The following is a 16,775-nucleotide window of genomic DNA, read 5'->3' on the forward strand; positions in this document are numbered from 1 at the left end:
ATGGGAAACACAAATCTGGCTGCTGGAGCACATGAAGGGATAGCTGGGCCTGGGTTGTGTATGCCCATCTAGAGAGGCCTAACTAATTTGGGAGCCTCCCTGATGAATCCTGTCCTCCATAAATTGTTGGGAGGCAGTGTGACCAAGCTTCCAGCTTTTGTTTAAATCACCTGAGCCTTCTTCCCTCTGCGTCACATCACCTTCATCTGTCTCTGTCAGGGAGCAGAGGCTCTGTGCTCGCTGTGTTTGTGATTGTCTGCAGGAACAATAATGCCCATATGTACCAGATCTTCAGCTCCCTGGGAAGGGCTAGTCTGGAGCTGAGGTGCCAACAGGGGAGGAGATACCTGTCAAGCACCTGCCACATGTCTGGCACCTGACACCCTTTGAAAGATGTGCTGCTTGCAAAGCCATTGGGGTGTGATGAGAATGGGCTTGGATGGAGCTGAGCAGTCGGACACAGCACGTGTCCTAACAGCCACTGGCTGACATCCAGCGGGAGCCGGGCTGGAGCAGTGTCACCTCCAGGGAGAGCTGAAGTTACCAGTACTGGAGGAGGATCTTTGTGTCCCACCAGAACCTGCTGCTCAGGAGGAGCAGCTGTAACAGCGCCTTGCCCCGAGTGCCTCATCTCCTCTCTGGTCTGCTGGGCTTTGCTATCTTTAACCAAACGGTGGCTTTTAGACACAAAGGCTCTGTTTCAATGCCCTGAATCCAGTTTAAATCCATGCTGCAGATCCCAGGAGTGGAGTTGGAAGGCAGCACTGAGAGCTCCAGGCTGGCTGCATGTGACAGTGCTCGTGTGATGCCCTGTGCAGCAAGGGCCGGGCAGAGCAGTGCCCGAGCTCTGTGCCACGCGCTGCCATCAGCCTTGGGAGCACCAATTCCCACGTGGGTGACAGCAGCCAACGTGTGGACCAGCGTGGGACTGGTGGGGCTCACCACTCCAGCCCCAGGCTGTGCTGAAGGCCCACACTTGGATCCTCACAGCTCAGTCCCAGCTGGCACAAGTCTGGCTCTCTCCTCGTGCCATAACTTTGTTATTTGACAGCCATGGCCTCCCCACCATGTCCCAGGGTCAGCTCATCCTCTGGGAGCAGCATTTGCCATAGATTGGCTTTGCTCCCCCTTCCCATTTGCCTGTATCCCCCTCTCAAGGCTGGCTGTGTTATGGATTTTAGGAGAGTTTGGGATTAAACACAGCTCTGAAAGTCTTCCATTTTGTTTACTTTTCAAAGGGAGCACCTTTTAAGACCTCCATTAAGAAAAGGAAAGCTGGAGGTAGCACATAAAATTACTTCAGACCTTTGGTAGGACTGAAAATAAATGAGAGGGTTGCAGTGCAGAATGAAAGTATTGCTGCAAATTGCCTTGCTGGATGGCAAACAGAGGGCAGGAGCATAGGTTTGCCTTTGCCCTTCACCTGAAAACCACGGGTTTTATTTTTCTGCTCGCTTCAGCCGTGACTCTGAATTTCAGTTGGAGAAGATGTGAAGATTAATTAATTAGTTAACATTTATAAATCACTTTGAAGATGGCAAGAGTGAGGTAAGTACTGAGCATTATAAGTTTTCATTTTAAAATGTCTTTATGTTTTAACCCATTTTTTCCCAAGGAAAGGGCCTGAGTAGAGGAAAACAGAAATACCTGGACACATTAAGCCCTGCAAAGGAATCAGGTTTAGGGGGCTGTAGAAGAGGGTACAGAGAAATGTCCATCGCAAAATGAGGAGCAGGAGATCTGCCACCCCCAGCACAGAAAGTCTAACAGCTCTTGCACAGTGATTCATTGCAAACCCTCTTTGGGTACCTGCATGGGGCTCTCACATGGGTTCAAAAAAGGGAGGAGGCAGGAGAGGACCTGAACTGCTCCATCACTGATGTCCAACTTTTGCCAGCTGCCTCCAGCTGCCCCGTGGCAAGAGGTAACACGGGATTGGTGTTAATGTTGGTAATTATTGCACTCTTGGGACACAATTTCTTCTGGGGAGCTTGCTGCTCCCCTTCTTGAAGGTGGTGAAGGTGCTGGGCAGCTGCTGCCAGCAGCTTGGCTTCTGCAGCAGTGCCCATCCATACCTGGAGGGTGGGGAGAGGTGTCACAGCTGGGCAGACACCCTGCAGGGCTTATCTAAAGTACTCCCCATCCTGCACTGCTCTGTGCTGAGGTACCTCTGGAGTCAGAGATGGTCCTTGAGTGCTCAGAAGGAGTCAATATTTTCTTTACTGGGGTTGCTGAGGCTGCCCTTGCCTCTGTTCTCCAGAGGAGACCTTTGGCAGGGTGCTTTGTTCCCTGAAGAATGATGGGCTGGTGTGGACCCAAGTGCTGGTACACATTACCGAGCCTCCTTTGCACCACTGACACTGGCTGGGGGGCACATCTCTGGATGGACAGCAGGTTTCCCCCCTCAGGCCTGTCTGGGGCAGCAGGGAGGATGGCAGCCCCGCCCAGCAGCAGAACTTGTGCCCACCACCTGCGTCCTGGTGAGCTCCTGGTGCCAGCTGAGGAGTGGTGCTGCAGAGGCCGTGGCCATGCCAGCCAGATTGCACCTGCTGGTCTGCAGGGTGATCATACATCTGTGTGGTCCCCAGAGCTCCCTGCAGGGATGCCTTGCCTCTCCTGCACCAGGGTGCTCCCCTGAAGGCCCTTTGTGCCAGGTGGGTGCCAGGTGGGGCTGTGGGGAGAGCTGGCACCGATGGTGTGTGTCCCCCTCTGCTGCCCGTGGGGCTGTACCTTTGTACAAAGACCCCCCTGACAGCAGCCACTGAGGGCCGTGCCTGCTGCTTGCCACAGCTGAGCCATCCTTCCTGGGACGGGGCCCTGCCTCTGCAGGATTCTGATGCAGAGCAAGGTAGAGTAGTCAGAAGAATCTCACAGCTCATGTCAGCTGCTGCAAATGTGTCTCTCAGATCTCTGACATCCTTCTTGTCTTCTTTGTATGCCCTGGAATAGCTGCTCATTTTCCTTCTGTGACCCCTTTCCCTTTTTGCCATCCTCTCCATGGGAGTCTGTCTGTGTTCCCACCTGCAGGGCTCTTCTTTCCTCATCCCTTTTCCTAGTACTAGTCACTGCTTAGCTGAAATACTCATATAAAAACCACCTGTTTTCTCTGCTGGTTCCACAGGCACCCCATCTTTTGGGTGCTTTTCTCTCATCTTCTGCAGTTTTCCAGGAGCACCCCTCTTGATCCAGTGTGGAACTAGGCTGGACTATTGTCTGCCTCCTCTGCTGGTGGCAAGCTCTTCTCCTGCCAAGGAAAGGAGTTCATTTGCAAAAATTCTTTGTGCAGTGTGCAATTATATTCCTGTTGTGATGAATTCAATAGGCAGCAAAATGTCAGCAGGATTTGAGAGCTGTGACCCTTTTACAGTAGCAAGAATGTTCAGAATTCCTGTAGCACTTGTGCACATGTTAAAAACTGCCCTGCACCCTCCTGTTCTGAGGACAAGTAAAGTGCCAGCCCCTTCAGATCAGGAGAAAATGTTTCTGGGGAGGCTTTGGCTGTATCTGCCTCTGAAGCATTTAGCATTGGTTTCAGGATGTGGGAAGATGGATGATCTCTTTGGTGGGAGCAAAAGCAAGGAGGCTCCTGGTGACTGAGTGTGATCTCTCACCACTGTGGTCTCACAATCCCTTGCAAAAGCTTCTCAGGTGCCAATCCCAAGCTGGTGAATTTTACAGTCCCCACTGATGCCCTTGGCAGGCTGCCCCAGAACCCAACTGCTGTAGTGGTTTAAAGTTTTTTAATTTCCAGCTTAAGTGAATTCACAGCTAGTTGATATTCTCTTGTGCCTGTGCCAGCCTGGCTCTAGCTGAAGCTGTTTTTCCTCCCTGGTGTTTATTTCCCTTGAGGACAGACTTCACTTTGCTTAACTAACCAAATCAGCCTCCTCGTGCACTGTGAGCTCTCCTTACTCTCTTACTTGCTCTTCAAATAGAGTGCAAAAGTGCTCTCTTACCTGCACTTCAATTTAGGCTTTCTTGGCTAGAAATGAGCACAGTTCTCTTCCACAGGTGGAGTCTGATCAGCATCTCTCACAGGCACAGTAACATACATCTACAGCTACCAGAAATGCCTCCTGGATTGCATGTCCTCTCCTCTGGTCATCCAGAGTCTTTCTTCTTTTCTGATGGTCATAATCAAAGAAGCTTCATTTTATCACCAAAATTTTGATTTTAGGCCCTATGCTCCTTTTCCCTTTCACTCTGTGCTACAAACTTTAGCCCTTTTGCTGTTACTGACAACTTCAAGGCCACCTATGTTCTCCTGTGTGTTACCCTCATCCAATCTGGCAATGTTGCTGGATTTTATTTATTTACTCAAGCATTTATTCTTTTGCAATCTTTGTTCTCCTTTTCTGCCATTAGTAAGGGATGGAAATGGTGAGGCTAGTGTCTAATCTCCCAGCTTACCTCTGGACATTACATCACCAGCAGTTGGAGACAGGTAGTGTCTGTTCTATTTCCCTTCCTTTTATTACCTTTTCCCCCCACGCTAAGTTTGTATTAAGTGCCCTCAGGATTTAAAAAGCCATCCAGATGTGAGGAGATGGTGGAAGTAATAATAACCAAAGTGAAGTTTCCCCATGGAAACAGTTTTTGAAGTGTTGTCTTTAAAAAGGAAAATTCCCAGGAGGCAAAAAAATCCTAGTTACATTTAAGACAGGGTTGAAATATAAAATCAAGTCCATTTTTTAGAGTGTTATGGAAAGTAAAAAAATACTGCAAATCAAACAAGTCAGTTTTAAGTTATACACTGGATTGAGGTCTATTTTAAATCCTTTTGTTCTCCAGCACTGGAGCCTGTAGGATTTTACATTCCAGCCCCATGGCAGTGCCTGTTTGTTTCCTGAGCAAACCATTGTGCCCAGAGAGAGCTCAGCTCCCTGCAGCTCTTTGTGGTCCCACCTGCTTTGAAGCCCTTGTCAAGTCAAAAGGTCTCTTTTTGCCCTTCCCACCTTTCCCTTCAGTCTAGCCCTGTGCCAGTCTGTTTCCCTCTCCTACTCACAGGTTTTTGAAGCCCTGGGACTGGTATAATCCCATTGCTTGGCTTCTCAAGTGGCCAAGAATTCCCTCAACCCGTTCCTGTGCCCACTCCCCAAATTCTTTTTGGGCTTTGGAGTGGGGGGAGCTGGGAAACGGAGGTGTGCTCTACTGCTCTGACAAGGTCTGCATTCACTCCCAGTTCCATGGTGAGGTCGCTGCAGGTTTTCTGCTGGGCTGAAGAGCCCTCTGCTGTCAGAAGCCTCATTCCCGATTAGGTAACGCCAGCCTGTGCTCCAGTGAGTGAACTCAGACACAGGAGTTCAGCTCACCTTAACCTGCAGTGCTGGGCAGTGTTTCCAGCCTTCAAGGCATCCTTGTTTCACCCTTCTTGAGCCTTCTTTGGTTTCCTTTTTAGCGTCCAATACCCAGATTTCCCACAACTGGTTCACTACTCTGATATACCAAATTGATCAGAGGGATGGAGCACCTCTTCTACAAAGAAAGGCTGGGAAAATGAAAGAGAATTTGGATTGTTCAGTCTGGATAAGAGAAGGTTTTGGGGTGACCTAATTGCAGCCTTCCAGTACCTGAAGGGAGCCCACAAGAAAGATGAAGAAAGGCTATTTTCAAGAGCATGTAGTGACAGGAGAAGGGAGATGGCTTCAAACTGAAAGAGAGAATGTTTGTGCTGGATATGGGGATGAAATCTTTTACTGTGATGATGGTGAGGCACTGGCACAGGTTGCCCAGAGAAGCTGTGGATGCCCCATCCCTGGCAGTGTCCAAGGCCAGGTTGAATGGAGCTCTGAGCCACCTGGTCTAGAGGAAGGTGTCCCTGCCCATGGCAGGGGGGCTGGAACTGGATGATCTTTAAGGTCCCCTCCAACCCAAACCATTCTGTGATTCTTCAAAGAGGAGAATTTTTACCTCTGCTCTTGGTAATGCATCCCAGTGTAACCCATCTGCAAAGAGGAAGAATTATGCAAGTACCATTCATTTCCTTGGTTGTCTTCCAATCCCAATTCCTTTTGGAGTTCTCCATCTTGAAAGAGCACAGACTGTGTTTATGTCCCTGGGTGAATGTCTTTTCTGCATTCAGTGCAGCCAAAAATACCTACTGTTTATAAATAAACACACCAATAGTTACTGACTGTTCAGTACATCTCATCTTTTTCCAACATTTATTACATTCATTGTTCTTTGGATCCTCTGAAAGCTTCATCAGGACTGGTTTAATACCTTCTTTCAGATCATTAATCAAGTTACTAATGAGCATTAGTTTCACAACAACGTCCTACTGGAAATAATTTCATATTCTACACTCTCTTTTCCCCCTCATTACTTGAAATCTATCAGTGAACTAAAATTTATAATATTGACCTTTTTGTTGTTTTAATAATTACTAACTTGTTTTACTTCAGAACAGAGTCTTGTGTGGCCAGATAAAATGCCTTGTGCTGTTGCAACCTCTGACTCTGAGTTGCTGTGGTGCCTTTGTTAACCCAACCCATAATTTAATCAGAAATTATCACAGTTGTTGGACAGGAACAATTTTGAGAAGTGAGATCACATATCATAAGCACTGAGACATAAATGCTTATTTTTAAATTTAATGCATTTTGCATCTCTTATCTTGATTTAATGTCAGTTTGCCTGGTTTGCAGGTGTGGATACCATCTAATTTTTTATTTACAAGTATTGACACCAGGTTAACTTTCCCAGACTTCTTTCTCCCCAGTATTCTACAATTCCCCCAGGATTTTACAATACCTCAAAAAGTACTGTGAGAGATGCACAGACCTTCAGAGCTACCCACAAAAACATGTAAGGACAAAGTTCCTCCTAGCCCTAATGGGCTTAATTTTAAAGATATATTTTCAGTTATGGAAAACTGAATATACAACCAACAAAACCACCTAAGTTTCTGGTTTATTTGTGTGTAACTAGTGCATTCTCATCCAAGGTTATACTATCCATCTTCCCATTAGTGTTTCCAGCCTATCTCCACCTCATTCTATCCCCCTCCCCTTCCCTCTGTCTCACTTCAGATGTGCTACTTGCTCCTTAGGAAGATGCAGTAGTACCACTGAACTGCCCTATTTTGGTACTTCAATTCATCCAATTTGAAGGTGACAGCTATGGGAGAAGGAGCAAGAAGGGATTTTGTCTCCCTTGGATGGACAAGGGTGACTTGGAACCATGTCATGCCCATCTGAAAGAAATACTGTTTGATTTTCATGTTGAGAACATCCAGCCTTCTCTTCCTCCATCTTGCTGGCACAGCTGTCAGAGACACTTCAGAAATGGAAGAGTCTCATCCCAGCCTTTCCTGTGCCCTGATACAGGAGGTAGATGGTTTTTAAGGGCAAAACATTTCACTTGAAACTGTAACTCACTGGAAAAAATGAACCCGGGTAAGCGTGTTCCCTTCTTTGGAGAAAACCCTCCTGCTTTCTGAAGCCACAAGTGCAGGTACCATGTCAGCCTGGGACAGGCAAAGGGCTCACCCTCTCAATATACTTCCCCTGCTCCTGGTTTGGGATCTCTGAAACTCTCCCCTGGGTTCCTGCCTTAACACCAAGTTCTCCTCTCACTGAAGCCTTTCCCTCCTCCTGCCCTGCTGGCCCTGGAGGAGGCTGAGACCTTGGGAGTGAGTGTGCAGCACTCAGCAAGGCTCAGCAGCCAGGTAATCACCCTCCCACTGCCCAGTGGAAGAGCACTCAAGGGTCCTACCTAAATCTGTAATCAGGACAGCACCCAACAGGGAGCAAAGGCTGAATCCAGATAAAGGGATTTGGGATTAGATCAAGATTAGGAAATCCATGCCCAAAGGGGAATGGATCCTCATGATCAAAGGTCAATGTTAATCCCCACCACGGCCACCTTCCTGTTGTTGTAGACAGGTAGAAGAATTATAAAAGAAAGGCCTCATAAAATCAGCCCTGCTCTGTTAAATTAATAGCTAGCCTGTCATTTCTTCTAAGTGCAGCTAAGTAATTTGCAAGTTCCCGTGTGAAAACAATCTTGGTATGAGAGCTCGTTAACACAACAACTTATTCTTGAGTGAAAAACAACTAGCACCTGCATAAACAGTAAGATCTGCCTCAAGAGAATCAGGAGAAAAAATATGTAAACTAACTATAAAGTTTGATAGACATGCAAAATACCATGTACTGACCAATGAACTAAGTGTGAATGTATTCTCCATCACTAAGATCTGACACACTGCCTCCTGATAATCCTATAAAATATGACCTATACAATAAATCCATATAAAATAGGACCTATACAATAAAGATTAGTCTTTTCTGCATGAAGAAACTGAGTCCTCTCTGCTTATTAATGCAACATTTGTCCTCCATCTCAGATATCACCTCAAAACCTGGCCAGGACCTGGCAGCTGGTTACTGCCACCATCTCCATGCTGTGAGCACCTTTCTGAGCTCAGCTGGTTCTTCACTGGATCAAAGCACCAGGTGCCACATCTTGCACTGGCTCAAGAGTGCCAGAGATGAGGGCTGCTGTTGTTGCAGTCCCTTCTTTCACAGTCTGCCAACCCCAGGATTACTTCCACGAAACCTCTCCCAAGCCCTGCTTTTTCCTGTGGAGCTCCTCCTTCAGCCTTGCTCTCTTCAGGGCTTGCCTATGACACCTCCAGAAAGTCACTCCACTGCCAGGGACAGCAGGCTGCTGTCTTTGAAGTCCCTTCCAAACCAAACTATTCAGTGACTCCTACTGGGGTTTCCCATGGGACAAACGGCACGGGGAAGTGGGCTCCAGCCATGGCTCTGTTCTGCACTTCCTTGAAGGGTGGAACGCTGCAAACTCTGCCCTGAGCTTCCAGAGGATGCTTCATCCTTTTCTCAGGGCTCGACAGTCAGTCCCCAGCAAGGTGTGTCTCTGTTAGTGCCCACATGCACAACACAGGGATACACCACGAGATCCCAGCACACCACTTCCAAGTGTAAGTCATGAATTGATTTCCTGCTTTCTGTTCCAAATAAACTCATGAAAAGGATTGTGTAAGAGTGTGTGCCAGAGCACAAAACTGGCCAAGAACCCAGGAGATCTTCCCTGGTCCTATATTCCTCATGCCTCTCAATTTTCACCTAATACTGAGGAAGTCAAGGAAAGGTCATTCATACTGTCAGCCACGGTTGCAGTGATATAGTGAGAAAATAATGGAAATATTCCCTGTCTGTGCAGGAACCCCAGAGGCCAATTCAGGGCTGCACAGCTGACCAGGCAACAAGAAAGACCAACCAATTTCCCTTGAGTGCACACAAAACTACAGCAATTAGAGGGCATTTTTTGCAAATGGTGAGTTCTTGGGTCTTCTTTCACAATTTCCATGTTGAGCATCATCTCACTCTGTGACTACATGGGAAGGCTGTTAGGCTGTTTTCTATAAGAAAACAAAGCCTGAGAATTTCACACCAAGTTTCTCCTCAGCAATTTTCCAAGGACTTGAAAGAGGCTGGTTAATTCCACAGCAGGCACAATTAGGTCAGCTGAAGGTAGAGACTGATCCACCAATTCTTTACAGTTTGTTTCTTTATTCAGTAAACATCTAGTTACAAGTTTCACAAATTAAAAAAGTGGGGGAGCTGACTGAAGAGGGGTCAGGGGGCCCACAGGCTGATCCAGCTTTTGTTCTGCTCCTCCCTTCTCCAACGCACACATCCTTCTGCTCCTCCACAGATGCGCCAAGGAGCAGCAGGGGAATGGAAGCCTCTGTCCCGGTGAGGGGACTGACAGGGGGTTCTAGCAGAATTCCCTCATATTCCTTTCTCAGGGGACTAAACACAAACTTCAGAACCAGCCCAACCCAGCACAGAAAGAGTGGAAAGGATGGAAGAGGCAAGGTGGCAGCTCCTCATGCCCAGCACTACTGGCAAAAAAGAACAGAGCCAAGGGACAGCAGAGAGGGAATGGGCAATTAATGTGTTCCTTGCACATCAGTGAGATTCCCCATGCCCCACTGCAGCACCCAAATGGGGTGAAATAGAGCAATGCAGAAGATTAGTTGCTTTGTTTCAATTCTTAAGTGGGAGGGAGGTTAATACTAAATTTGAGGAGGGTCCAAGTGGTGCTTTGAAGGGGCTTCAGAGTTTCACTGTCTGTACCTGGGAGGAAAGGAAACAGAAGACATAAACAGAATAAGTGGTGCCTAGAAGGCAGAAGACAGATAAAGACATGTTTAAACCTGATGTGTAGACATCAAAAAAGGGGAAAACGTCCCTTTTCAAGCACTAGATCACATCCTAGTGAGCCCTATTCAAAGCACAGGAGAGCAGACACCTGCACTTACTTATATTTCAAACTGGATGGACAGCAAATGATTTCTAAGTTCTACACAATGACAATATGAACACTCCACAGACTGCAATCCTACATCACATCACACTGTTCCAGCCATCAGTTAAGGCTGACACCACAGGTCTTTTGTTCATGACAAAGCTAACTTAAACAGCTTCCATCTTCTCCAAATTCACACCTTCCCCTGCTCTCTCAAAGCGGGAAAATCACTTTGCAACTGAAACTTCAAAATAATGTAAGATTAGGGCAAAGAAAAAAAAAATAACGCTATGGCTGTAAGAGGCAACCACACAGCAGAAGAAGAGGGAACTTGTTCAGACTTACAAGAGCGCATAGGCAGGTTTGGGGGTGGCCACGCTGCACCCCCCACAAGGTCTGCTCCAGTTCACCAGTCGTACCGGCGGGACTGTCTGGAGGGAGAATCCTCGGGGCCCTGGATGGCCAGACGAGCCCCCTCGGCCCGCCGGCCGCCGCTGCCGTCGTGGCGCCGGTAATCCAGGCCCCGCTGCGGCCGGAACCGCGACGTCTCTCGCCGCCACTCGTCGTCGAACGCGGCCGCGTCACCTGCCAGGGACACACCCGGCTCAGGGGGGAGCAGCACCTGGCTGGGCCGGCAGGAGGAGGAGGACACGGGCACTACTCACTTTCGTCCATGTTGATGTAGTCCTGCCTCTCCTCCTGGTCGCCCGTGCGGTGGTTCCGCGAGCGCTGCATGATGTGGGCCCTCTCCCTGATGTGGTGCCCGATGGACATCTGCTCCAAGCCACTGTCCGAGTCCCTTACGGTTCGTCTCGTTTCACGGATCTGGGGGCAGGTTCCCATGTAGAATCAGTATTTCCATTCCTTCTCCCAGCCCCCTAAGGCACCCTGATTCCTGCCTCCAGTGTTTCAGGCAATTTGCACTGCCACCCCTCCCAGGATGTCAGACACAACAAAGAGGGAAGAATGGATTCCCCACTGCCAGCTCTTCCCATTTCCTCCCAGGGGCCCTTGGCACGGCTCAGTGAGTCACAAGAGCTCAACGTGCTCCTCGAACTGCAGCTGACTGAGAAGCCAAAGTGCTGTAGGTGGCCACCCACAAAGCCACCAAACCAAGCCTCCCTCTCACAGCAAGGCCAGCAGCCTCCTCCTTACCCCGCCAGGTGCTGAACGCATCTCTGAGGTCTCCTGATAGACCTTGGGCCCATCACCCAGGTTGGAATAGGAGATGACAGTTGAGGAGGTAAATGTCTGGCAGTTAGCACCATTTGTCATATGCTCCTGCAAGAAGGAATGGGGAATGGTGGAAAGAAGGGATGGGAGGGAAGAAGAGATGGCATTTAATTCCTTCTCTACAATGAAGTAAGAAGTTACAATAGGATGAACATAATCCCCATGGGTGTCTTTTTCTGGAGAATACACCTTCCTGTTAAATTAATACTTATTTCTTGCTAAACATGTCCACCCACACACTTCCTTCCTCACCCCTCTCCTCTCCCTGCACCCGGGAACAAGCTCTGTCACTGACTCCCGGTGATGAAGCAAAGCTTACAGCCTTGGCAGGTGTGGCTCAGTCCATCCCAAGCAGCACAGTAAGATAAGAGATGGGATGGAAGAAGCATCCTCAGAACTCCCCTCGAATACAGAACGGGTCACGGAGGGTTCTTACCATGTTTCCAATCATGTCGTTCATCATCCCAAACATATCTATAAAGCCACCTGCCTGATAAAAAGGAAAAGAGAACACAAGAGTAGTCAGTCTGGGAAGAGACATGAGGAAAGAACAACAAACTGCCTGCAAAAGAACCTGCTGCCTAAGAAGAAGAAGAACCTTGATTTTTTTTTTTTTTCATGTTCTTTCAGTAGCACAGAAAACAAAACCAAAACAGAATTTGGGGTTGCTGCTCTCTCCATTCTCTCAGGTTGCACTGCCCAATGTTCTGGCAAAAGCTGTTCTTTTACTTTGCATCCAACTGCCAATGCACTGGGGTTTATAAGCTTGGGGATTCAGCAAAGTTAGGAGAAGAAATCTCAGCATGTGCACTAACAGTGATCATAAGAAAATTTCCACTGATTGTTTTCTTTCTAGCATAACAACAAATCTGCTTACTTTCCCCTACAAACACCTGCCTTTTCCATCCTGTAAACCTGAATGCTGCAGTAACACCCTGGGCCAGCAGGTCTCACAGGTTAATTGTGCAATATGTAAACAAAATTACAATGTCAGCTCAAACTTGCTCATTTCTTTTTTTTTTTTGTTTCCTCGAGTAGCCTCTTGTTCTCGTTTCCAGCAGAGCAGTACTCACACACAATGTTATTATGCTTTGAAGTCTATGTGTTTGTAGTCTTATTAATCCTCCTCTGAGCTACAAAAATTCCGGGACGCTGGAGTCTCTTTCATTGAGGCAATTGTGCAGAGCAAGACAGCTGAAGCTGCTGGATCTGGAATAACCTATTTCCACTGTGTCATTTCGGCGGAGGACGGAGATCAGCACGCTCCGAGCGCGGTGCTCTCACGTACACACAGCATTCTTCATTCCAGCCCTGTTCACCTGGAGAATTCTGCTGGCTTCTCCAGCCTCCACCACTGGCAAAGGAGGCGCAATAATCCCCTCTGCCTACTGATGGCCAAGTCCTTTCCTCACACCCTCACAGCTCCTCCATTACCTCCAGATCTGCAGCTTCTTTTCAGACATATGAGGTTATTAAGGGACTACCTGCTCTTCCCAGATATTAACTGTCCCAATTCCCATGAAATATTGTGCTATAACAGCTTTATGACTTTTCTCTGGTCAAGGTGCAAATACAACCTCCCCACACACACAGAGTTAGACTCTCTCTTCAAAAACAGCTCACAGGCAGGATTAAAACATTAGAGGGGAAACAAGGTAAAGGCCTGAAGTCATAAAACAACTCAATGAGAGATCCAGGAGAAACCAGATGCTTCCAGTTTCAGTTCAATACTTTCTTCCCTATTCCATTTACTATAAATCTAAAGCTCATCCTGGTCTCTTCAGACATTCCCATCCTCCCTACCTGCTTGGATAGCTGGTCATGCTCACAGATGGCTACCTTTTAGCACTGGTTGCACACAGTGCTGATGAATCTCAGTATGGAGCCACTACTTGGAAAGCCTCTAATCTGACCCAGAAAAACAAAAACTTACCATGCCGAGCATCCCAAAGGGTGAAACAGCTCCTGCCTGCCAGGAGAACAGAAAAACAGAACAGCGAATGACTTTGCAGCAGCCAAACACTAGATCTCCATCAGAACACAGTAATCCTTCTCAGAAACAGAACTGGGAACACTCAGGCTCTACAAACAGATCAAGAAAGCGCCCCACGGATTCCTGGGGGTTCGAGCCGTATCACCCTACGAACCAGACATGAGGTGATGCTCCTACATTTCTCCCCATTGTATGAATACACATCCTTGATAAACAACACATATTTATTCCTCTCCTCCCATCCAACCTAGAACACAGCTGCATTCAACACCTCAATACAGGTGGAACAAAGAGCAGGACCAGATCACCACTGCCTAGGAGATTTAGGCAGTGATAAAACCACCTGTGTGGAGGAGAGGGGGTGCCCAGCCCAGGAAGGGTGGGAGACAGAAACAGAGAGAGTGTGAGGGATCCTGGCTGCACTCAGCCCGTGTTACCTGCATCCTGCGGCCAGCCTGGCGAGCGCCGGGGGTGCTGCCGTCGGTGATGCCCAGGAGCGGCCCGAAGCCGAAACTCCCGGACAGCATGCGGTTCATGTGCTGCCGGTGCATGGCAAAAGGATCCCTGTGGGAGAGGTGCACAGAACAAGGGTGAGGACAAAATCCCATCTAATCCGCTCCTCCCAGCTCTGTGGTGCTCTTACACAACCGCGCGTCCTGTCCCGAGCTGAAATTCACAATCCTGAGAGGTCTGTGTTGTCCATGGTGATTACTGGGGCTGCAAGGGATCTTTGGATCCCACCCCGTTTCTTGAGAGAAGGTTTCGTGGCACAGAAGCTCTCTCAGGTACTCATTTCTGTCTGCTCAGAAGCAGGTTGGTGTCCTGCTTCAGTACTGCTCTGGAGGCGAGTGTGGCCAAGGCCACTCCAGAACCTCACTGCTCTAACATCTTTTGTAGGGAAGTGCACAAAGATCTTCCTGGCTACACTTTATGGACCAGGGAGCAGGAGATCACACATATCATCCTCTCAGCCCTCCATGTACACAGACACAAACAGTGAAATGCAAGACTCCAGAATGGACTGCATGGCCTCACACCCCTCTGCCCCTCCGGGGTTTGAGACCACATACAGCTTTTCCAGATTTGAGGGAGAAAGGGGACGATAACTGGGATCCCCAACTGGTTTTCCCTACTTTTGCAGCCTCCACTTTGAGGGCTGCCCGCACTCACACGGGTTGGTGAAGCAAGAGGAGGAAAAGGAGGGTAAGGATAAAGAGTCACAGAATAGGGTGGCCACAATAAGAAACTTCTGGGAAATACCATAGCTTTTTCCTGCACATCCTGTAGCCTGCAATTATCCCTCTTCAGCATTAATAGCACAGGCTCTTCCTGAGATGACAGAAGGACCCACTACTTAAAACCAATACTTTTCTGTCTCTACTGGAAATGCTTCCCATAATAAAAGCTAGACTCATACCTGCCATGTAAATGAGAACACGCTGTCATTCAGTGACTAACTGGGACATCAAGGTCTCCTCTCCTGCTAATCTCCTCAAAGCTCATAAAATTCTGGCTTACCATTGATTTCATAAGCAAAAAATTGACTATTCTTCTGCACACATAAATTTCACCAAATTTCTAGTAGTGTCTTGTCTAACATAATCAAATTCTTCCTGTACTACAGTCGATTCCTTATCCACTTTGGCAAGGGCTGCCAACTTAGTGTCACTGCCAAAATTTATCAATAGCATCCAATTTCTGTACTGAGGACGGAAACAAAAACATTCAGTGAAAGGAATCCCAGGAAGAGTTCTTGGGACCTTTGTTAGATTTCAATACCCGTGTTTCAAAACTACTCGTTGTTTTCTCTCTACTTTGTTCCTCACAACTTGACAACTGTTTCAGCAGCCTTCTCCAGCTCCATTAATGACTTCCTGTGCAGAACAGCAACAAACACTGGACAGAGCAGCAGATTTTATCTATCTCAACTGCAACCCTACTTTGCATAATGAAAAAAAAAATCCTTGCGCAAAGAAAAAGATTAGTTATTATTCCAGCCCTCTCTTCCTCTCAAGACAGCTGCGATGCCTTTTGGCCTACTTTATTACGCTTCCCTCCAAGACCACGCTCCAGTATCGCAGGAACGCGGCGGACGCGACCCCCGTTGCTCGCGGCGCTGTCCCTCTGGAGGATGTGCGTGTTTGTGCCCAGCCGGCCGCGCCGCTCCCCGGGCCCGCCCGGCCTCAGCCCGCCCGGCGGGACGCGGGGGCAGCGCTCGCCTCCCCGGGGCCGCTCCGTGCCGCAGCCCTCCCTCCGGCTCCCCCGCAGGATGCCCACCCCGACTCACATGGCAAACATGGGGTCCTCCGGCTCGCCATCCCTCATCAGCCGGAACATGCTTCCCTCGCTCGGGGGCGGCCTCTGCGGAGGGGACAGGGCGGTGAGCGCAGCCGGCCTGAGGGCGGGCAGGGGCGGAGCGCCGGAGCCGGCCCCCCCGCCCCGCCCCGCCGCCAGCCCGGGCAGGTGATGGCAGCTCTCCCCCCCGCAGCCGCTCCCGCTCCCGGCCCGCCCGTGCCCCGCCGTGCCTGCCGGTGTCGGCGGTCCCGGTTCGGCGCAGCCCGAGCCCCCGGGCCGCTCACGCCTCCGCGCCCATCGCGCCCCGCACCGCGCTGCCCCCGCCCGCGCCGCGCATGCGCGCCCGCCCCGGGGGAGGGCGCGGGCGAGGCGGGGCCGCCGGCACAGCGCCCCCTGGCGCCCCCCGCGGGCAGCGCCCCCGGGCCGCAGCTCCCGCCGGGCAGCCCGGGAATGGGAACGGGAACGGGAACGGGAATGGCAATGGCAATGGGAGGATGGTAACAGAGGCACCGGGCAGGCCCCATCGCTCCGCATAGCTTCCCCAGCAGGGGCAGCGCGGGGGTAGGCAATGATCCCTTCTCTCTGCGGACCAGTGATAGGACCCATGGAAATGGCCTGAAGCTGTGTAAGGGGAGGTCTAGGCTGGATATCAGGCAAAGGTTTTTCACCCGGGGGTAGCTGGGCACTGGAACGGGCTGCCCAGGAAAGCAGCCACAGCACCAAGCCTGACAGAGTTCAAGATGTGTTTGGACAACACCCTCAGGCACCTGATGTGACCCTTGGTAATGGTCCTGTGCAGGGCCAGGAGCTGGACTCCAGGATCCTGATGGGTCTCTTCCAACTCAGAATATTCTGTGATTCTGTAGTAACCCCTGTGGCTTGTGGCCAGCTGGTTCCCAGCCAGAGTCCACAGCGTTGCCTGGCTGCTGCAGAGGCAGCACTTATCATCCCAGGCTTCCTGCACGGCATGGGC

General features: G+C 49.5%; 1 protein-coding gene across 1 annotated transcript; it reads right to left on the minus strand.

Moving 5' to 3' along the window:
* Nucleotides 1-9,519: 9,519 nt before the first annotated feature.
* On the minus strand, nt 9,520-16,116 carry MLF2 (myeloid leukemia factor 2). Its single transcript, XM_063148505.1, has 9 exons — nt 16,033-16,116; nt 15,795-15,868; nt 13,945-14,071; nt 13,448-13,483; nt 11,951-12,004; nt 11,437-11,562; nt 10,947-11,106; nt 10,627-10,866; nt 9,520-10,109 (listed from the first exon to the last, which is right to left on the minus strand). Exons 2-8 carry the CDS (start codon nt 15,842-15,844, stop codon nt 10,688-10,690), a joined length of 732 nt encoding a protein of 243 aa, XP_063004575.1. The 5' UTR covers nt 15,845-15,868; nt 16,033-16,116; the 3' UTR covers nt 9,520-10,109; nt 10,627-10,687.
* Nucleotides 16,117-16,775: the final 659 nt, after the last annotated feature.

Source organism: Melospiza melodia, chromosome 2, assembly GCF_035770615.1.
Source record: "Melospiza melodia melodia isolate bMelMel2 chromosome 2, bMelMel2.pri, whole genome shotgun sequence".
Lineage (NCBI taxonomy): Eukaryota > Metazoa > Chordata > Aves > Passeriformes > Passerellidae > Melospiza > Melospiza melodia.